A 24,425-nucleotide genomic window follows, 5' to 3' on the forward strand; every position below is an offset into this window, starting at 1 on the left:
TGGGATTTTGATATTTGAATGTAGTTGATGTACTTGTACTTGTACTTTTTTTTTTATTTTTATTTTTGAAATTTTGAAAAGTCTTGAAGGTTTAAATGTCATCACATGGCTTCTAGATGTTTGGTTGCCAATCCAATATTAATAAATGTTTCTTTTTTTATTATTATTTCAGGCTCCTTGACCGATGAATTTCATATAAGATATTTGAACGAATTTATATATAAGATCTTGAACTCTAAGCTGAGGATTGCATATGGGCAAGTTGTGAACTTGTTTATATTTTTCAGACGAATATATTGTTGACATTCACGGTATAAGATCTCTCAGATCGGATGTTCGAATCCCTTCTGGCACAAGTGGCCCCAATAAGGTGGTGCTCGAATTATTAGGCACATTAGGGGTGGTTGGAGGCTTGTATAATAGACTTTGGCCATTTCTTTAAAGTTATATGTATACACCCATTAAACAACTTAAATTTGCTTGAAAAATATTGCAAACTAATTAACAAAAACTTATTATGATCGAAATAGATCAATCATTTTGCTTGCCACTGACCTCATTCAATTGGACTTTTTTTTTTTGTCGCCACATAAAAGAACATGGGTATTGCCTTGACTAATGAATGTTATAATAGAAATGACAATGGAAGAATCCGTGCAATCATTGGCTCCAAGGTCACTCTCAACTAATTATTTTTATAATGAGAACATGACTATGAATTTTTTGGTTAATTGAGTCTCAAAATGTGCGTATATATTTTTAAAAAACTATTAGAGTGCTATATAAGAAATCAACTAAATTTTTTTTTATTCTCAATTGCTTGAAATAAAATTATTAGTTCCATCTTGCACCTTTTTTAAATATTAAATATAACAAAATTTTCGTACAATGCTTGCACTTCGAAACATAAAAAACTCTCTAGGAAAGAAGGAGAGTTTATTGAGAGAAATGAATCACTAAGGAATGAGTGATACCCATATGGTTACTTGGGAACTCTTGGTTGATTCAAATGCGAGGGAGAGACCTCTACTGATAGTCCTCCCTCAAATACGTTAAAATAAATTATCTTCTAGATAGTTCTACATTTCTCATTTTATATATGTGATTCTAGAGCTTTTTAGAATATTCTATAGCTCTTTTGAAGCTTGTCTTTTTCAACATTTTTCTAAAATGTGGTGGAAACTTCTATAATTTCTTAGATTATTCTTTTTCTTTCTAGTCTTCTCTAGAATGTTCTTTCCAATGGCTAAAGAGATGCGGCCAACCTTCACTTAAAATGGTGGTCCATGACACTCGCCCATGCCTAAGCTAGAAATGTCCTCATTGTATCTTCCTCTTGACACTGTTGGATTTTTTTCTTTTTCATAATATGTCTTTCTGTTCTCAAGTTGCATCACTGGTAGGTAGTTTTTTTTCCAGTTGATGAGGTACTTGTTATAGTTTTGTACTCCTCTTTGACAATTGATGTGATCATCAACTTTTTCATCCACTTTTCTTATCAAATGAAGTGTTTATTATTGTTGGTGCTAGCTTAGGGTTTCCTCTTGATGTATCTTCCTTTTTACATTCCACATATCTCCTTTTCTTGGTTGTCTACTTCTTTGAACTACTTATAGTCTTAAGTAATAGTGTTCGATCCAACTTCTTTTGTTTGCTCCCAGACTTGGCAAACTTGCAAGTTGTTGGGCTTTTTTCCTCATAGCTAGTTGTAAGGGAGGGGGTGTCGTGTAGTGAGATTTCATGGATAGGGGATCAATTATTGGCTCAAGCCTAATTTGATAATTTATCTCTCTTCTAAGTAGTAGCTCATTCGGTAACTCTATAAGCGGGACATTTTAAACTCATCAATTACCATTGCTACCTCCTTTGGCATGCCATATTGGGCCTTTGGTTCTTCATCATTTGAGTGATGAAAAATAGCTAAGTAGCTTTCTTCATCTTATCAAATGTTCTTCTTGAATTGAATTGTTGATAGCATCTTTATTTTTTGCTAGCTAGTCCTTATTGTCAGTACTACGCAAACTTTGTTGCCTTCCATATTGTAAATGTTATTGGTGAATGGTATTGGGAATGTCTTTACTTTGTCCAAGAAGTATAACTCTAGAAAAACTTTAAAATCATCCATTGGAATGACAGAGAAGTTCAATGTTCCTGACCAAGTTCCAACATCGGTCTTTACTCTTATGGTTATTCTATAAGTTAGTTTTGATGTTGAATTGATTACTTTGATGGAGGCGCTCCACTAATTTCCTGTAGCGTTTGTAATGGAGATGAAGTTGTGAGAAGATCTTGAGTCAGTCATTGTTTTAGCAATCTTCTCATTTATCATCATATCCACAAAGAGTAGCCCCTTTCCTTAGAGTTTTAGGGAAGAATGCATTACATTAAGCAATTGTATGGATCCTATCAGCTTTGTCATATCACTTCCTTTTATTCCCTTTTCTTCATTATAACTTGCAAGAAGAGAGTTCAAGACATTCTTTGGAGCACAATGAGGCCCATCACAAAATTAAGCAATTACAAATGAAGTAATTGTTATGCGGTTTAATCTTGCTATCCTTTTGCTTTTCCTTATATTTGTTCTTAAATGAGGATGATTCTTAGATAGTCTCTATTTTCATGTTGGCCCTTATCTCCCTCATCTTTAACACATGCCCTCTTTTCATCCTTTAGTTTTTTGTACTCCTTTGCACGATCAATCCATCTTCCAGCAATAACATTGATGGTTCCGAGATCTTGCACTCTGCACCTTCTAAGCTTCACCTTTGCTCATGGTTGAAGTTCATTCAAGAATTTAAAAGGAGTGTTGGCATCAATTTTTGATGTCACATGTGTATGTTAATTGTTGAACTTGCTCAAAATGATCCACTGCTCATTCGTTGTGTCTCGTAACTGAAGACACCCATCCGAGACCTCTGATATGTATTTAGGGCACGAAGTTCGTGTCTAAACTGATTTGACCATCCTCGGGAGAACTTGCAGTTGGACAGACTCACCCAGAACATTGAATATGCTTGATGCCCATTCTGGTGCTTAGAGGTCCCTCTGTAATCGAGTTGCTCAACATAGATTTCTACTTTGGTGGTTGTCTAGTTGATGTAGGTCGTTAGAGGCTTCCCGACTCAGACCGGGTGTAAGTCTTTTGTTCGGAGTGTTTCCAACTTTGTAATTGAACCTCTCATTCTCTTCCGTTCCAACAACATCCTCGCCACTTTGGTGGGTAAAAGTCCTACCTCTTAGAGCTCACCTAATAGTCATAGGATAGAATTTCATTCTTTTAACCTTAGGGCTATCGAGGTTCCCTTGGATGATGCAATTCTCAAATTACTGACCAAGGATCAGAACATGTTGGTTTGAAGGATAGAATTTCATTCTTTTAACCTTAGGGCTATCAAGATTCCCATGGATGATGCAATTCTCAAATTACTGACGAAGGATCAGAACATGTTGGGTCGGCTACCTTCATGAACAGGTAGACTTAGGGTCTTAGTGGCTTGGGATAACTAGTTTGTGGTAACACGAACCAGCTACCTCTACCTTCTAGGGATTACTCTTCTCAGGATAAAAATACCATTTTAGCTCATTCTTAAACTCATTAAAGATAGATATGGTGCACATAATTTTCTCTGTCTCCTCGCTTCTTCTCCGCTATAACATAGTGGTGTTGGAGAGATAAAGAGCCACAAGTTGGAACTTTGTATCTTCATCAGTAATGCTCGTGACTCCAAAGTATTCTTCAAGTTCCCATAAGAAGTTTACTTATTTGTCTTTGTGAACTCCTCCAAAACTTTTTGACTTTGACACTCTGATGCACTTGGCTTCTAATTTATGGTGATTGATTGATATCGTTAGTGCGCTCTTGCATAGAGATACATCTCCACACACTTCTTTCAAGCTGGCACATCGACTACTCATCTCTTCTTCATGAGATCATTGTACATCATGGAGCTCCTCCATCAGATTCTCTTGAATCTTCATCATTTGGTCTCTTAAGGATTTCTCTAATTGGAGCATCATTCCTCTGATCATAGAATTGATAGTGGTGTCCTCCTCCTCTTGTCAATCCATATTTTGGCCTAGATCCTCTTTTTTGGCCTTCATGTCGTTCATATCATCCTCCACTCGTGCAAGGCGCGAATCAAAGCCATGGATGATCTTCTTAGACCTCCCATGTGATTTAGAGGCAGTAGGATCTCATTGTTTCTCACGACCTCATCCTTCTTTAGATGATTCTATATTTGTGGACTCAGATTTTATGACATGTTATTCGACACCCTTTGTCATGTATTTAACCTTGGCTTAGTTATCAACTGTCATGGACAAACTTCTCTCAAGTCACCCGTGTGACTTTAACACTTTTCTTAAGCACTAAGTTAGGTTAATCATTGTAACACTTGGACTTGGAAACACAAAAACTCTCAAGGAAAGAAGTAAGGAGAGATTATTGAGAGAAAGGAATACTTCAATGAGGAACGAGTGATAAACCACTTGGTTATTTGGGAACTCTTTGTTGATTTAAATGAGAAGAAGTGATCTCTATTTATAGTCTTCCCTCAGGTCCCAGATAACTTTCTAGATTACATTATAATATATTATCTTCTAGATATTTCCACACTATTCTTTATATATACATGATTCTAAAGCTTTTCAGAATATTCTAGAGTTCTCTTAAAGCTTACCTCTTTCAACATTTTTTAATAATGTGGTGTGAACTTCTAGAATTTCTTAGATTGTTCTCATTATTTTTGGTCTTATCTAAAATATTCTTTCCCATGGCTAAAGGAATCCAGCCAACTCTTTTTTGAAATGGTTGTACGTCACATCGAGTTGTCAACCAAAGTGATGATCACTCGTGCCAGTCCTTGAGCTTGAAGTCCAAGATGGCTTAATTCAACTCATTACTTTTTTTTGGAAATAAGCCTAAAAGAAAGTTTAAAGGATTCAAACTCAAAATCTCACAATAAAAATTTATATCCTTTTAACTACTATATGCTCATCAGTCGTTCGAATCTGAACGCTTAAAAATTTCATCGTCTCTCACTCACCAACCGGCCCAGACTACTCGTGCCAGCCTGTGAGTGCCTTCAATTATTTTCACAAACGCCATTACTAATATGTCGTGCAAGATTTAATTATCAGAAGAAAAATGGACGTTGAGATTCCTTATAAAATATTATGTATCAGTTGATGATTATGACAGCCTCCATTTAATTGAGACAGTTGGATATGTAGCTGTCATCATTTGGCTACCCATAATTGATTCCATTTCATGCTTAAACTAATCTACCTTTAAACTAATTAAATCAATTTTTGTATACTAATTTGCTTGTGTTTGAAGGATAATAAATAGTCAAGAAAGAACAAAATGTGGAGCTAATGGATATCCACAAAGGGAAGAAACTTTGAAAAAGATGGGGATTCGGACCTTCAATATTAGAGGTAGAGCTCCTCTCTCGATGCCTTCCTGGGTCCCCCTACGTTAAGATGCTTATTTTCAGGACATATATTATGAGAAAACAATGGCATTATATTTTCATTCGGGGCATTTCATTTGCAGGTAAGCTACTTAAGAAATTAATACTCGTTTAATCTTTTTTCATGCTAAAAATGCTCCATAAAGTTGTGGGTATCAGAAAATATAATACCTCCAAGAAGTCGAAGCCTTTTAAGAACCGGGTTGCATCGTCTGGTTCGATTGCTTCTACAGTGAACCCATCATTCTACTAGTTCGATGTAAGCTTAAAATCATTTTTACATGAATGGGTGACAAAAAAAAAAATAATAATAAATAAAAAATAGAAAGATATATTTTTTTATTTTAGAATATTATTCAAAATATTTAAAAATATTATCTTATATTAAAATGTTATTTTTTGAAGCAATAAAAATAATATTAATATATTATTTTTCTATTAGTTAACTTATATTAAAATAATTCCAATTTATATTACTATCTGGTTTAACATTCAATTCAACCCTAATTGAGCCATTAAACTCTTAGCATTTTCTTCTTCTGATTCAATATTTGATCCAAGACCCTAAATCAATTCCCAAAAAAGCTTGTGAGGGGCATTTACACACACACCACACAATTCCTATGTGCATATCTAACGCCTAGACTTTATTTTTTATTTTTATACCCCCAATATTTCATAGCAAATAAAAATAAATAAATACCACTATCTTAGTTTTATGAAACGTAAAATACATTTTGCATAGGTGTGGTGGCCTGTAATAAGAGAATTAGGAGAATTTACATATACAGCACACAATTCATAAGTATTTACATATATTGCTCCTAGAAAGTTTTCATATTTTCACACATGAAACATAGCATTTTGGTGGTATAACTCTATGCATGAAAATTTGTATTTCTCTTTTAAAAAGTGATAATTATAATGTGATTTTTTAATGTGATATTAAATATTTGAGTGTTATGTGTGTAAGTATGAAATTTTAAGTATTTGATATGCAAATATATTGAAATTGTGTGCTATGTATGTAAAAGCCCCAAATAATTAAAGTTTAGGTGTGAGATGTGTAAATAAAAAACAATAGAGTGGCATATATGTAGATCACACATTTCTGTAGTATTTATCCGTCATAATGTGGTCAATACACCGACGGTTTCGACTCCCGAAGGCAGTCCGTCAAATTGCAAAAGAGAAATGCAAAACTGAGGCTTTGACACGTAGTTCCATGGGTCCCATTTTTATGATAACTTGGACTACTTTACGAAATATGGAGAAGAAAATTATATCCATGTGAGGACCACATCTAATTTGGGATAATCAAATGGTAGTATTCATGTTTTGTATCGTTCTTTTTCTACTCAAGCCTCTACATGTGTGCCACTAGTCGTGTGGGTAGTCAAGCTATTCTCACATGTCTCCCAAGTAAGCTACCTATTTATTTAAAGGAGGCTCATAAAAGTAAAAAATATTACATGCGTATATATAAGAGATGATGAAGATGCACAAAAATTTTCCTACGTTAATTTTTTTTTTATCATGCATCATCTCAGTCCTCAATTAATACATTAAACATAAGTAATATTTTCAATTACCGTCCTTTGCTCGTCGTATGATAAAATAAGCCATATATTTATTATGTCAACTATTTTATTAGTTCAAGATTTTTTTGATTCCCCCCAAGAATGTCCTCCCTTTCTATAGTAGTTTGCATTATTATGGACTCTATCAACAATGATTGATAATCTAATTTCTTCCTACATCATCATGAGAGTCAAATGGTGATAAAAAATTCTCTCACCTTTTATAAGATTACTCAATTATTTTTCAATTATACTTAGATAAATTTTATTCTTTGATTGGTCTATCAACAATAATTTACGATGCAGCTCAATAAGACTTTATGCGTGTCAGAAGATTCACAACGGTAAAGTGAATATTTAGTGTCTTAGTGTTGTATGAAAATCTAACACATGCTTGAGTAATTAAAGTGAAAGGTAGAGACACCATAAGATTTTACTTAGAAAACCCTAAAAATGAGAGAAACATGAGGGCCTAGCCCGGTTGAAATAGTTTATTATGTAATTGTGAGTACACAACCCTCATTTTATCTTGAATTAGAGAAAAATAAATTACAAAGTTGATGTGCTATAATATTTCAACAGTGATAGTCGTACAGGTCGCAAAGGCCAAGTTGACTGTTATGGAGTTTGTAGTCCACTATGATTGTTGTCGACAGTGACTGAAGTGTTAGTTTGTCGTAGGGGATGTAGTTTTAAGCCATGGTAATAGTTGGTCATGTGGGTCGTAAAGGGTTGCTTCAGAAGCGTCAGTTGTTCATAGAGGCTATAGTAGGGATCGAAGTTACAGGAACTGTGAGCCACGTAAGTCTTAGTTGGTCACATAGGTTGTAGTAGTGGACTGCAAGGAGAGAGCTTCAGGAGTCCAAATAAATTCAATGTACCTCGAGTATGTCAGATGTAAGCAGTTATTGTGGAGTGCATTATTACGCCGTGTTCGAGAGGTTTTATTGCACCATATCCACCGATAGAGTTAGGGCGGATGTTGTACATTTTCTTCAGGGTGTGATGTTATAACATCTTCACAGTACATTGTTACATCGTGTTTGGGGTTCATCATTACATCTTTTTTGGTGTGAGTTGTTACATTGTATGTAGGGTACACTTTCCTCTGTTGAATGGTTTATGTAGTTTCTTCACATGGTTGGTCATTACTTTGCATTGTGTTTTATTGCACCACAGGGAACTTCATAAACCTGTAAGGGGCTTCGTTCCAACAAGCAGAGAGCGGTCGACGATTGTGGGAACGGTGGTCAACGGTGGTTGGTGGCTGGTGACATGTGTTAATTTTATTTGATTTTAGACACTTTTATTCATGTTTTTTGTCTGTTATTTCACCTTATTTGTTATGATTTTATGCTTGTGAAAGGTTTTTTGTGTTGTTTTGCAGGTTAAGGGTTTCAAACATGCAAAACAGAGTTAAAATGCTTGATTTAGTGTTGTCCGGCGCAGTCAAGCCAGAATTGGGCTTGACCACACCAGTTTCGGGTGTGACCATTCCCATCGCCGGATGTCGAGACACGTATTTTGTGGGATTGCTTGCCGATTTTGGACCTATTGACAAATTTGGAGAGCTTGGATGCTTATTTTGGATCTCTAATGTAAACTTAATTATGAAAATATTTTTTTTGTCCTGAGAGAATTCATTATTGACCTTTTGGAGGCTTTGCAAGGAATTTTGCACCAGATAAGGCTCGGAGGCTGAAGAAGAGAGTTGGTAAATGATTTGAGGGATCTCTTCCTCCTTGGGTTGAAACCTTCAAGGGAGAGTTTTTCTCTATTTTGTGAGTTGTGAGAGATTTTGTATGAGAGTGAACGTGCAAACTTTACTAGGGAAACAATTTATTGTAAGTTTTTCATTCTTATGTTGCTTGCAATGGGATTTTATGTGGTATTTTTCATTATGATTTTCCCCGTAATGAGCGAATAAGCTTTTCTTAGTGTCTCTTTGATGCATGGAGTAGTGGATTTATCGTTGGTTTTCTGTAATATTTTTTTGTTAATCATTTTCTTGAGCTTTTCATGGTCGATGTTGCTGGTTAACCTCGATCTTCATTTACTCCTAGTCCAGCCAAATAGAAATTCAAATTATTTCTTGAAACTAAGACCTCTAACCATTTAGTAGTGGAAACGAGGGTTAACCACAAAATTCCAAGAGGATAGACATTCCAGTAGAATTTTGCAATCAGCTCAGGGGATCAAAAAAGTCATGTGGAATGTCATGGGGATTGAAGAAGCCTTAACTTCATGGATTCTAGACTTCTTTTGACATAAAAATAAGCATAAGGAATACCTTGCCCCCCTGATTGACAACAATCACTTAGAAAAACATTAAGGAAAATCACATATCTATCTTAAAGGAACTCACAAAATTTTTCCTCATTTTTTTTCTTTCATTTACTGCCAAGTATTATGTTTTGTTGGGAGCATAAGATTTAAAGACCTTCTTTGATAACCATCAAACTAGGTTAACATAATTAATAAACTCTTTCCATGTGGTATCGATATGTGGTACTCTTGAACTACATTACTATTTGACACGTGCACTTGCATTGTGCAGCCGACTTATGTCCCAGTAAGTTTTGGCACGTCAGTTGCTAAAGCGAGTGTCATTCGTTGGACTTTTGATGTAAAACATTAGACTTCAACTCCTCCTTCAAGCTCATGGTTTTGTCCTGTTTAAGGTCAGGTTCAGCTTTTACCCAATTTCATGAAGAGAGTAGGGCTCTATTTATAGAGTCAAGAAGAGACCTCCTTGCAAATAAGGAAAAAATCCAGACTACTCTATCGGGTGGCCTACAAATAATTGAGTGCCCTATTGAAGTCAGAATTGAGTGATCACAAAATTGTTGGATTTGTCTCATCAAGATGCTCGATTCGATTATAAGCTTTCCAGATTCACAATTCATTTGATCTACAAATTAGGCATTAAAATCTTCTTAAAATAGCTTAATTATTCCACCTAGGCTTGATTGAACTCAAATTAGACCAACTTTGGTTTCATTGTCTTCGTATCATTGAACTGGTCAATTTTACTATAAGTTTGTTGAAATCGGAGTCCTATATGATTTATAACTAGAATTTGGACATTTCTTGCTTGGAAAATGCCTAGACATTCATGTTAATCACATTGAGATTAGTGCCAAGTGTCAAACTTTTGATATTGAAGTATCAAGTCAAATCCAGTAAGCTCAAGACCATTCAATTCTTACGTCATTAAAAAACACATATTAAAAAAAAAATACCATATGATCAAATGAACCACTCTCAGTCATTTGATCAAATTTATTGGAAATTAATGATATTTAATGATGATACTATGAAAATTTATAATGAGGCACCCACCTTCTAAATGAATGAGATGGAACTTGGACTTGAATAAGAAGATTTAAGAGAGCTCCATAGTTTTGATGATTCTTCAGCTCCACCATTCCACCATTGTCAAATCATCATTGCCCATTCATCTTTACTGAACCATAATAGCTATTATTGGACTGCCATCACTACCAGACCACCACCATCATTGGGGCATAATCAGTCACCACCATCAACCAACCACCTTCATCTGACCACCTCTACTCACTTGTAACAGATGGATGATTATTGTCATTGGACTACTGCTGTATGATTGCTACTATTGGAGTGTTACTATCATTGAACCTCCATCATTTGACTTCCATCGTCATCATTGGAATGTTGTTTCCATTACATAATTTTTGCCTTCCTTACTAAACCACCTTCATCACACCATTGCCACATCGTTATAGTCGCACCACCAATGTTTGACCAATATTGTCAAATTATTGCAATCCAATCATCTTTGTCGAAAAAGTATTGTCATTCCATCACCATTGGACTGATGCCATCCAATGACTACTACGAAAACATTGCCCACATATTGTCTCCAAACCCTCATTTCTTAACTATAGTTTTCCTACTCCTAGCATCTAGCTACTCTCATTTGACAAGTCATTTGTCTGAAACTTTGTGAAATTTGTCTTGAGACTATAATCTCTCAATTTTTGTTACTCAAAGGCAATTGTCCAACTTTAGGCCCCAAACTATAATGGTATGATAACATCCTCCAGTTTAAAACTATTAAACTTCCATCACAAGACTACAGTTTGTCCACTTCTTTCATATGATTGTAGCTGCCAGACATTCGATGCCCAACTACCATACCTTAATTATAACCTCCTAATAATCTGCAACTTTCTGTCTTCTATCACCATTGTATTTCCCCCAATTTTTGTCATCCAATTAAAGTTACTCAACATTTCCCACACAACTACAATTACTTGATGACAGTTCTTTGACCTCGTTTACTAGATAACGGTCTCCCAATTAACTGACTATAACTATATGGCCTAGTCATACACTTATAATCATTCAATCATAGTCACTCTTTTATAATATTCTAATCATTGTGAATTGACTATGGTCATCCCGCAACAATCGCAAATTGATACCAACCGTCACCCATCATCTCCAATAAAATCAATGCAAAAATTCATAAAGGCACACAATGAATCACATGATGATGCCATACTTCTTGATCTGTTAACTCATTTTCTCAAAGAAAGATAACACAACATTCATTAAGCGGGGTCAGTTGAAAGCAATTACAAAGCCCTAGACTCCTCCAACTTACATCATGGAGCATATTTTATAAAATTCCTGTATATTACAATGTATCATGCACACTCGTATGTAAGAGAAAAGATGTCATTCTTAACCTATAACGTATATTAGTTGCATCATTTTAATTAGATAAGAATCCTTGACTTTTTCTTTAGTTCTTCTTTTACTTGTGTGTATAATAGATCTTCATGTAATGCTCGAATGAGGTAAAATTTACTTTCCATGCAACAATTAATTATTCTTATCATGGAGATAATCTGAATCAATTATCCTTATACGCTAAATTTTCAATTGTTAAGATTACTCTAAAGGACAAATTTACATTAAATTTCATTATAAACAGCACCATTTTTTTCAGAAAAAGGAGGCGCGGTCAATGAGCTGTGAGAATGTCGAAGCAGAACAGAGCAAGCAAATTTGATATCAGGGGTTTGTTTTGTGTAATTGTTCATCTTTCCTTCTGCTGTTTTATTAAGTACTCTCCAATTTGTTTACATTAAATTTCATTTCTCTTTTCAAAAATTCTGCCAAGGAGAAGAAAGTTAGGAGCAAAAGAAGCAAGGCAAGAAATTTGACTTTACGGCCTGCGGGAAATCTCGCATTTCCATCATGTTATCTATGATAACGACATCCTCCCATTCCTTCCTTTCAACTGTACTCAAAACTCTCACATCACAGCCCAAAAAATCAGAGGAAAAGGCGTCTCTTTCACCCCCTGGACATCTCTAGTTCTCTCAGTATCATAATACTTTTTCTAATTATAAAGGACTGATTTTGAGCCTAGGTTCATCCCAAAACAATGCCGCAGTCACAGCAAGGCTTCCTGGAGTTCAGTGAGAGACGGGCAGGTCTTAGATCTGGAAACCGCAGTCAAAGACGCATATTGGGATCTACCGCAGCCCTAGCCCGCGGCGCAGCCGGAGGAGCCAGTGCCGGCGTCACTGATGAGAACCTTGACATGAAGAAGAAAAACGATTCGCTCAAAGCAGACAATGACGTGCCCTTCATTTTTATGTGTCCCATCTCCCTCGATCCGATGCTCGATCCCGTCACTCTTTGTACAAGACAAACCTACGATCGTTCCAACATCCACAAATGGCTTTCAATGGGTCATCGAACTTGCCCTACCACAATGCAGGAGCTTTGGAGTGAAGCTCTGACCCCTAATCATACTCTCCACCATTTGATTTACACATGGTTCATACGGTGCTATCTTCGAGCCAAAAAGTGCTCGAAAGATGTGGGAGGACAGATCACCGATACCATAGACTCTCTCCGCTGAGTCAAAGGTCAAACCCGAGTCCACATTCTTAAAGAACTAGCAAAACCTCCTCCACCATCAAGAAGGCCTCCCGGATGCGGGAAACGATGGCATTTCTCTACTTTCGTCGCTTCTCGGCCCCTTTACACCCCACGTCGTTGGCGCCGAGGTCGTCGCCATACTTGTCAATCTCCAGCTTGACTCGAGCGCAAGGGAAAATCTAATGCTGCCGGCTAAGATCTCTCTTGTTGTTGATATGCTTAACGAGGGGATGACAGACACCAAGTTTAATTGTGCCAAATTAATTGAGATTCTTTTGGAAAAAGAGAATATCAGGTCCGAGATACTCCCAAGTCCGAGTCTTTTGGTTGGATTGTTGAGGCTGGTGAATGATAGGCGACACCAGATCTAAGACAATCTGCAACCAGAAGCATCAAGGTAGGGGACATATGGTGAGAGTCAGTGCTGTAACACAGCTTATGAACGTATAGCCTTATTTGGGTGCTACTTGCTTGGACTCTGCCCTGCAAATTTTAGATGAGCTTTCCTCGATTCCTGAGGGGAGGTTGGCGGTAAAGGATTGTTCCCAAACAATTCCAAATTTAGTGAAGATTCTGATGAGGTTCTCTGAGGCTTGCTTACAGTATGCTCTGTCTATGCTTTGGAATGTCTGCATGTTAGCGCCAGAGGAATGGGCTTCGGTTGCTGTGGATGCCGATTTGGCAACCAAGCTTTTGCTTGTTATTCAGAGTGGATACAGTCCCTCTTTGAAACAGAGATCAGCTGAGCTGTTGAAGCTTGCAGTTTGCAATATACTGCCACTCACTTCATGCCTAAATGCAAACTCAAAAGGACAATTGAGTAAGTGCTTTTATAGAGTGCTCTACTGAAGTCATGAGTTGATAGCATTGGCGTCTGCTTAATCATCAGGATGTTAGGAGTATTGCCTTTCATGCAGAGTGTCACGGGCAAATAGTCCCACATTGGCTAGGTGTAGGGCCGAAAAGCAGTATTTAAGTCATGGGCTGCCCACCACCCATAAGGGCTCTTTTGGGAGGTGACAAGTGGTATCAGAGCAGACTACTGCTTGTCAGGTGTGTGGACTCTCCATGGTCCAGTGGGACCCTCGGTGGAGCCGATCCGTGACGAGGGCGTCACGTGATTGAGTGGAGGAGAATGTAACAGGCAAATAGTCCAACATTGGCTAGGTGTAGGGCCGAAAAGCAATATTTAAGTCCTGGGCTGCCCACCACCCATAAGAGCTCTTCTGGGAGGTGACAAGAGGCTTCTCTCATCAATATGCTAGCTCTTCAGGGCAATAAATTGTATATCTATTTTCAGTAGGATGAAGAAGCTCTTGGCTTTTTATCATAATTTGTATATGTTCTTAGCATTCAGGCTGAGTCGGCATTTTTTTCCTGGAGATTGATATAGCTTTTGCTTTTTATAAATGGCTATATCCATTTTTCTACGGGTATATTTTGTTGGCAAACAAGATTGCCAACAAAATGAGGACATCTTTTTTCTTTTTTTACAATACAAAGCTCACTTTGTTTCGTCTCAACAAATAATATGTTAAAATGTTTGATTGCTCAGATCGTACATGATATATAACTTAATTCAAATTTAGTTAATAGAACTTATTTAAGTTTATATTCAGTAGTAATATATTATAGTTTAGTGCCCATATTATTTTAAATCTAATTATTAATTAAATATTTATTTTATTATCATATGTTTTATGATTAACTTAATTTATTAATTAATACATTGTTATCTATCATATTCAAACAATCATATTTTTGTATTAGTAATTCATTTAAAAATATATAAATATATATTTATCAATTGTACAATTCACATTAAGTATAAATTATCCTATATATATAATCTTTTTGTCCTTTTAAAGATCATGGATAGTTTAACACTCAACAACTTTAGAGTTTAGCCCCTCTATCTTTCTTTCCCCTTCCCAAGATCCAATTTCTTACCAAATATCAATTATTTAGGTAAGCATTGAATTTTTTTTTTGTTTTTTACTTAATTTTAAAATAACTAATTTTTCATTAGTTAATATTCATTTTATGCTAACGTAAGGTATATTAGCACTTATGTATATGATTTTATTATGAAAAATTCTAAATAAGAATTTATCCAATTTCTTTTGTGTTTCTATTTATAAAATCATTTGTTAATAACTTTATATGAATAGTCAAATATTCATTCGAATATATAGAGTTTAAATAGCTCATTATAATACTTTTTAATAAGTGCAAATAAGACACATTTGAAGCAAGTACACATAATTAAAAAGCTTAAACAAATCTAGTATGAACATATATGTAATAATTTAACTCAAGCTCAAGTCAAATTTAAACAGCTTATAATATGACCAAATCAAGTTCAACCTAGGACACACTCAACTCAACTTGGCTCAATTATAACCCTAATCATGAGAAGTGAAAACAGTTAGACAAACTTAACTTTGAAAATTTTTAATTGTTAGAAAAGCCTTAGATTGAAATCAAACATTACATAAACAAGAATGCAACAATATAGCTCAATTGTGATATTTGTATCTAAAATTATTTTATACATCGAGTCTTGATTTGATATATGATTTCTTCATTAGAAAATAGGCCTTGAAATGATTCACTTTCATATTAATAACAAGTTTTAGAAACTATATTAAATTCTCCCTTTATGAGTTTTTCATCAACATGATGAAATTTTTAAGTAATATTTAATAGAACTTATACATGCAATTTATGGCAGAATAATATGACAAATAGTGGATTGAGTAATAACAAATGATAAATAATGATGAAAACTCAAAAGAACAAATATTTTATGAATAAAAATAAAAAGATTCAAATAGAAGAAAATGATAAAACTAAAAATATGTTAAAAATCCATAGATTTTCAACCAAGTAGATTTATATTGCTTGATACAGAGTTGATATTATGATTTATTTATGATTGAATAAAACCAAATTTTTTGGAGAAGCAGTCAATATATGACCTCATAAGACTCCCTAAGGAATAGAACACTTGATGCACATTCCAACTCCACTGAACTGATGAGTTAGTCCACTTTAACATATTAAAGTGGCTCCTCAACATTAGTCCCCCTTTTCTGCAACCAAGGTACTCATTATCGGCATGTTCCTTCTTGTCAAAGATGATGTTGCTATCAACTGTGTTGTATAGTGCCTCTAGTCTTTGTTGATTCATAACTCTATCAAATACAGAAGATGAAAAATCAGTAATATAAAAAGTGCCAATGACCCAATTTCCCTCCTTGGCAAACTTTGCATTATCTAGTGATAGACCATTCTCTCTAAAAGCTCTACTTAAATCTGAGAGCCAACCATGTTGATCTAAAGTACGCAACTCTATTTTTTGTCCCTACAATCAATCATGTAGGTATAAAGTATTACAATTAAACAATTTTTTTTCTTAATTCATCGTGAAGCACATAGATTTATACTCACATGAGGTATTCTTCGTTCTACGGCTGCTACCAAACATTGAACTATGCTCTGCCTTTCCATTTCCTTGTTAATCAAGCACCCATCCATCCGCCGCACATAGTATTCCTGCAAACATAAAAATTAAACTTTTATCCATTTTGGATGAGCTGTATTTCTAATCAAAAAAATCTAAAATCCAAAGAATATCACTTGAATTGCTATTGATCCATGAGAGCTCATAGAGGCATGAAATACATCATAGTCTAAATCTGTCAATGTACAAACTGTATCAAATAATAGCTTAGGCCTATCCCTACTCCTGACATTCACCACCAAATAATCTCTCTCCTTCCATGTCTCAATTGACACATATGGCCCACACACTGCTCCATTACCTCCACCATCACCGCCAAGCCACCTCTTGGCCTCTATATCCATATTAACCAAGCAAAAGTGACCATTCTTAAAGGGAGACAATGGTGATTCAATCTCATAATCTTTATCCTCTTGCATCAATTGATGTAATCGCCGCTCCGTGTGAATTTGATGGTTGGTGGGGCCTAGCAATCGCACGCGCCATAGCTCCCCTGGAAAGTGGTGAGCCTTCACTATGCATCTCACTTGTTCCTCCACATAACCCAAGTGAGTTGGGTCAGAGATGGGTTGGCCCGTGAATTGCTCTGTTATGTAAAGAATGAAAGCAGCACGACCATTGTGAGTCCAAATTTCACCGGAGCCCACGCCACACGAAAGCTCAGAGAGTATAGCAGTGACCTCAGAGAGGAGGCCAGGATGATCATTGGTAGTTATCTCAAGAGCAGAGCAGTAAGAGTTGAGGCTGTTGGCCCTAACAAAGTTGATTAGGCTTGTTTTGACTTTAGCAGATGTGGAAGATCCTTTTTGTTTTTGGGCGACACTAAGAGATTTTCGTATGTGTTGTATGAGGTTAGGGTCTGTGAGTTTGTGTCCATGATGGTCGGTTACGTGGAAGACATCCATGAGCCATCCACCATCTGATGAGATATACGATTTAGAGATGACAAGATTCAAATCGGAAAGGACTTGAACCATTTCTAGAAGGATCCCATGTATGTTAGCACTATCCACCTATATTTGATCAAGACAAAAAAAAAATCAAATTTTTTATTTAATAAAATATGTTTAGTATCTTTTAAATTATAAATTAAATCATTTTTTAATTCATTTGGTCCAGTAATTCAAGTCCAATATCAAACCAATTAAGATTTGCTTGATTACTGAAAAATCATTAAGAAAATTTATTAAATTATTTATTAAAGAAAAAAATTAATACAATAATTGCATTGGCAAATTAACATAATGAAAACACTGGGCTTAATGTAAATTAACCAACAAATACACTCTCTAAATTCAATTATTTTAGACGAAATAATTGGAAAACAAAACAAAAATTACAATAACACTTTAGCTACACAGTTAAACTTGACAGATAAACTTACTGTTAATGCAATTTTTTTTTAATTCATTGTTTTTATTACAAATAATCTAGCATCTTATTAATTTATTATTGATATATTTCATTTCAATGCTTAAATTATTATTTCAATTATTTCAAACTTATAAAAAAAAACTATCTCTATATATATATATATATATATATATATATATATATATATATATATATTAACAGTTAAAATTAGGAAAAATAGAGCTGATATGAAAAGTTACTTAAGAAATTACTTCAAATAATTTAAATGCATATATTATGTGAGAAGCATAATTTTATTATCTATAATGAAAAAAGAAAAAAGAGAATACCTTGATAATTGTGTGATTGTCACGTGTTTCATTGTCAACGCTCACCCTGTGATCAAGAATAAGCATATGTTAGATTGTTAATAAAATGAAATATTTACATGCATACCACTAAATTCTTAAGTATTTACATTTGAAACACCTAAACATTAATTCATATTTACATGCTTATCATTCAAATCTTTAATATTACAACAAAAATTACTCAATCACAATCTTTTAAAAAGTGAAATATATTTTTTCATGCATGGGGTTATGACACCAATGTGTTATTAGTGTAAATATCAAAGTTTGGGTGTTAGATATGTAAACACATAAGAATTATGTGATATGTATGTAAATTTTCAAAAAGCTAAACTGCCAACTGATAATATTAAAATAAAACTATTTTAAGTTCATTTGGGTCAAAACTTCGACAATATTCATTTGACGTGAAAATTGCAACAAAAAAAAATTTATTAATTGGTCTGGACGGAAACTTATATAATTTTCCTCTATTTTAAAATTTTTTAATGGACGGAAACTTATATAATTTTCCTCTATTTTAAAATTTTTTAATTTTTTTGTAAAAGCAAAAAATTGAATTATTTTCTTTAAAAAAATGGTAATAAAACTAGAAAAATTAATGGAATAAATAAAAATAAAGTTAAAATTACCTCAGTGGAGGGATATTTTCGGAGAGGGGGTCAAACTCTGGGTCAAAAAAGGGGTAACAATTACCACCATCCATTAATTGGAATCACTGAAAAGCTTCAACTCGCCTACAAATTCAAGCAATAATTTTATTTAATAGAATTATAATTTTTCAAAACCTGCATCTAACCATATAAGTAGACAGAACATGATAATTACCGAGAAATTAATAATTATTTTTGAAATATTTCGTGTATCAAGAAGTAAGGAAAATAGGATGTATCTATAATTTCAATTTCTACAAGAAAAATAAGAAAAAGTGGAACATATGGTTCTATGTTGGGGGTGGAGTAGTGGATTGAACTATATATAGTAGTTCGATTGGTAGCACGTGGGAAGGCGTGTTACAATTAAAATGTGGCGACTCGAGCCCGTGATAAACGGCCCTGTTGAAAAATAATAATAATAAATCATTTCATCTCACATCAGCAAACATGTCATGTAGATTTGATAATGATGATAAATCATGTTTCTTCTTATCGCCACATCTTCTCACCGTCAGATTATAGCGAAATTAGTCCGATATTATAATTAAATGGAAATACATAATACTAATTGCCTACTTTTTTCTTTTCTCGACGGTGAATGGAATATTTCATTGCTTGTTGCTCTTATATTTCATCTTTCAAGTAATGAAAATATTATCTCTCTCTTAAAAAAATGGCATCTGAAATGCATGTCTAACAAGTGTATGGAACACTCATCATTAATAAAAAAGAAAAATAAAAAAATCTATCAAAGAATAAAGAAATGACTAGATCTTAAAAACTTTAAAATATATGAACCGAATACCACTCAATTCTGATGTATTTACATATTAAAACCATATATTCTAGTTTTTACATATATTTCATCTTATCTTCATGAAAAGTTTTTTTTTATTATTTTATAAAAATTAAAATTGTGATATTTAGCATGCGATATGAATGATGTAGATGATATAAAATTAAAAGTCAAAGTTTACGTACTGGATGTATTTAGATACATAGAAATTTAGTGGTATGAATGTAGATTCCCAAAATATATTGTTTAGACAACCCTGACATTTCGATGTTATCTTTTAAATGTAACATGACTGAATAAAATTTATCTTATCTAAGAAATTACAAGGTTATTTGGAATGACCAAAGACATGATTATGAGATTAATTATAGGCTCACGTAAAAATGTGGCCAACTTGCTTATCCTTTGTTTATATCCTTGGGATAGAGTTTAAATGCTCTTATGAATGTCAGTTATCAGGCGAAATTATAATAAATGAAAATCTCTAATAAAATTACATTACACAACAGAAATATCATAAATTGAAACTATTTTTTCGTCTAAAATTATATGTTATTTTTATAAATTAGATAGACAAAAATTTTGACACAACTCTATTTGTGCAACAATACTAGTAAATCTATACCGGTGGCGGGGTAATGAAGGCAACGAGGCCTCAAGCAACAATACTATATGAGCATGAGATAGGACGGTGTATTATGGACTTGCATGTGCACCATAGGACTAGCTATTTGGTAAGCTAAGATGTCGCTAATATGTTGGTTAGCTTCATGTGTAGTGGTGACACTTGTCAGAGAGAATATTATTATAATTTGGGCTGATGCCTAGAGTTCAAGTCCAGCTAATGGAGGCAAGTTTTCAAAGAGTTGATAGTTGGTGGAATGACGGTTTTTATTTGTGTAGACTGCCACTAAGAATACATTAAAATATGTGATGGCAGAGACACATTCATCATTGCACAATATGACTCACGAGTAGAACAAGACAGGGCATGTATAGTGTATAAGTGATGTTTAAATTGCACATATTCATAGCTCCCATGGCTCCATCAGACACATATTACCGAAGATCCGATGTCAAAGCCCTAAATTCTCTTGCATTAAAGCTTATTTAGCCTTTTTTATAATAATTTAATAACTTGAATCTAATTCAATTATAACATGACTTTTTTGTGAATCCACAGAGTTTATTCTGATCATTTTTGCCACTTGTGAGGGAGGGAATGCATGTGACAATTGATAGGTTGGAGTACCTATACAGTTGAATGTGGAGATCCATGCACTTATTAGAAACACTGCATGCTGACAATGCTACAACTGAGGATACAGATGATCCAACACCAACTTATATCAACTATAGACCATCCGCCTAGGTTGCCTTTAGATATTTGACATGCACAACTAGTATTAGCACTTATTTGAGGATGATGATGTCTTCAGTGCTAGCTCCTCGCCTCTCACATTCCTGAATCCTTAGATCTGCCTCCCCTGTGTCTCCATCCGCCTCAGTTCTCCATCTGCCTTAGCTCCAGTTTTGCATTTTAGGGATTAGTATATATGTACTAATGTATTATCTTGTATAGTGTCTTTATTACCCTCAAAGGGTATTTATAATTTTCACATTCAATGACTATAAATACACATTGTAACAAAGATCAATATCAATGAAATATAACTTTATTTTACTTCCTCGTGTCTCTTCTTCTTGTGTCTTTTAACTAGTTCCAAATCCTTTGAGTTATCATGGATGGCCATCATATAATTTGCCACAGGAAGTGTAGTATGAAGGGATCCATGGGCACTCTTCTTTTATGCATAAGTATTTCTTTAGAGCAAGACTTTTTTGGGCGACACCAAGCAGTAGACCTTCAACACCACGACATTAATTTGGGATAGTTTTAAATGCCCATTGTCAGGCAACCTTTTAAGAAATTGTAGTTTCATGAGGGGCCATTATCTGTTCCATATAAGAGGAGCACCCGTTCATGTCATATCATGTCCAACAATCTGTTGTGATAAAAAGATAAAAGTACGCTTGAGCATTTGGAGGAGGATCAACACCATACACGAGATTGACCAGTGTGTGCTCTAGAATTCCACACTCCTAACAATTGAGTCATATCAAGTAGATAATGGCATAAGAGTTAGAAAGAAATACATAGAGTGCATTACATGGTATATATATTTTCTGACATTTGAGATGCATTGAACCTCAATTTTATTAAATAAATTTTTTATTTTTTATTTTTTATTTTGTTATTTATTGTGACTCATTTCTTATAAAAATTATAAAGTGCATCTCATCCTGCTATAAAGATAGAACTCAAATTAGTTTTTAAAAGTCGTAGATTAAAATAATATATAAATTATTTCCTTAAACATTTAAAAAATATCTAATAACGAGATTATGCATGACATTTTTTTAATGCACAAAAAACATATTTTTATTTATACCACCTATCTTTATTAAAGTTCATGGTTTAACATATTAATAAATAATTATGAATTGCAATCTTCTTAAAATTACTCAAAAAATATATTATTTAAAAATAATTATTTCAAAAAAAAATTAGGCTGCGGTATATTTGATATATTAAAAAAAAATCAAATTACAAATTATTCTTAAAATTACTCAAAAAATATATTATTTAAAAAATAATTATTTCACAAAAAAATTAGGCTGCGGTATATTTAATATATTAAAAAAATCAAATTACAAATTATATGATTTTAATATATATCCAAAATTTTTATTTTCTCAAATTTTAAAATTATAGTCTTCTCTGTGTATTCAGACACAACTTTAAAATTACATTATTTAATTATTACATTAATATATTTTCAAATAATATGAAAGAAAATTTTATGAAAATATTAAAATTAATTTTTTTAATCAACAAAACTAATAAAGATATTATTATTAGAAAATACAAAGACTATTTAAACTGACAGTAACAACTAAGTAGTGGACATTGTAGCCTTTTAAATAGGCGACAATGTTCTTTTAATTTTTTTTTAATTGCTGATTTATTACAATTTCAATTTTAAACATTTCGTCAAACATCAATTAAAAAAAAATCAAAATCAGCACCAAGCCGACTCCCAAATGAAAATCGTCATATTTCTATTTCCTGTCTGCCCATATTACCCCATACATACATTCATACATTCATACATACATACATACATACATACATACATTTACAGATGTCAAACTAAAAAACATACATACATACATACATGCATACATACATACATTTACAGATGTCAAACTAAAAAAATTTTGTTTTATTAGTCACCCATATTTGGCGGCGTGGGAGGGGTCTGGGCACTAAAAACAATAAGATAATGGGGCATTTAAATACATACCTGATACATATGTAGATATATTATTTAAGGCTCACTTATTAATTTAGTCATTTTTAATAACCTGTTTTATGTTTATCCATAACTTTTCTTATATTATTTAACTAGGAGACTATCTAGGATAAAAAAAACTTAATTAATAATTGAATTGTACATAAACAATGTGTCAACGCAAATCTTAAAGAAATCAGATTGCCGGGAGAAAAGTTGATATGACATCCCCTCACCTTGCCAACTAGCTCATACAGACAGAAAGGAAAATAACCTTCAGACAAAAAGAATCCAATCATTCTCATAAAAAATCCACCACCACAAGACTCTCGCATACAAGGAGTTGTTTGGTCCATCCTTCCAAGCATAAGCACTCAAGAGGTAGTTTGTACAATAGAGCCTCCGAGTCCCCAATGCATGGTCATCTGACAAAAATGGTTGGGTGACAGTCTTCATAGGCTCCCAGTTCTAGCCTGTCGGACATCTCTTGAGGTACCCATCACCCATCCCCATTTCGGTTGGACGTCTCACCAAGCTCATGACTTTTTATTTATGTACTGACCAAAATGCCCCTATTATATCTATGGATTCCATGGGTACTCCCTACAAATAAGACTTTAGACCCGTTCGGGGCACCTTATAAGTGCAGCGGCGTTTTTAAAAACGCATCTAACCGTTTGGTTTGCACGTTTTTTTAAAATGTTGTCTGTTACGTTTGAGCTTTTTACACTAAACACAGGCCGCGGGTCTACCCCCGTGGTTGACCTGTGGGCCGCGTTTTAGGAAAAGCCGGTTATCCTGAAACGTACAACTTATCATAAAACGCACAAGCTGCCCCAAACATACCTTTTATTTCATGGATAAGGGTTACACAATTTTATTGTTTCATACTGTAGTATCATGAAACGTACAGCTTATCATAAAACGCACAAGCTGCCCCAAACATACCTTTTATTTCATAGATAAGGGTTACACAATTTTACTGTTTCATACTGTGGTATCACACTCTTGATGCTATTGCACTCTCTATTCCCCTCTCTTTCCTTTTTGTGCTTGACACGTCATCGACAAATTCTCAACATCAAGCATGAATCTCGAGGGATAACACAGATCTCAAGATAATATTTTTAGCAAGAATTGTTCAAATCTTGATAAAAAATCATCGAGAGTTCTAATTTCAGCAAACTTATAGTCAAATTGACCGGCTCGATGAGACAGACGCAATGATATAAAAAATAGGTCAATGCGAGTCAGATAAAACCCATATCAAGTATGCGGCGTTTTTAAAAACGCATATAACCGTTTGGTTTGCACGTTTTTTTAAAATGTTGTCTGTTACGTTTGAGTTTTTTACACTAAACACAGGCCGCGGG

At 34.0% G+C, this 24,425-nt stretch overlaps 1 protein-coding gene and 1 pseudogene across 1 annotated transcript; one reads left to right on the top strand and one right to left on the bottom strand.

Annotated features, from left to right (window-relative positions):
• Positions 1-7,753: 7,753 nt before the first annotated feature.
• On the top strand, positions 7,754-13,818 carry LOC110026377 (annotated as a pseudogene).
• A 2,084-nt stretch (positions 13,819-15,902) lies between these two features.
• Positions 15,903-18,989, bottom strand: LOC110026387 (ACT domain-containing protein ACR4-like). Its single transcript, XM_020727304.1, has 5 exons — positions 18,877-18,989; positions 18,224-18,269; positions 16,637-17,533; positions 16,448-16,552; positions 15,903-16,361 (listed from the first exon to the last, which is right to left on the bottom strand). Exons 1-5 carry the CDS (start codon positions 18,948-18,950, stop codon positions 15,927-15,929), a joined length of 1,557 nt encoding a protein of 518 aa, XP_020582963.1. The 5' UTR covers positions 18,951-18,989; the 3' UTR covers positions 15,903-15,926.
• Between the last annotated feature and the right edge of the window lie 5,436 nt (positions 18,990-24,425).

The sequence above is a fragment of the Phalaenopsis equestris genome, unplaced genomic scaffold (assembly GCF_001263595.1).
Source record: "Phalaenopsis equestris unplaced genomic scaffold, ASM126359v1 Scaffold000369, whole genome shotgun sequence".
NCBI lineage: Eukaryota > Viridiplantae > Streptophyta > Magnoliopsida > Asparagales > Orchidaceae > Phalaenopsis > Phalaenopsis equestris.

Bases quoted from the DNA above. Each gene is read 5' to 3' on its own strand.
- LOC110026387 (XM_020727304.1), bottom strand. From the start codon at position 18,950: ATGGATGGTGGTAATTGTTACCCCTTTTTTGACCCAGAGTTTGACCCC. The intron at 18,270-18,876 runs GTAATTTTAACT...TCTTGATCACAG, and splicing joins GAAAATATCCCTCCACTGAG to GGTGAGCGTTGACAATGAAA. The intron at 16,553-16,636 runs GTGATATTCTTT...TTATGTTTGCAG, and splicing joins ATGGATCAATAGCAATTCAA to GAATACTATGTGCGGCGGAT.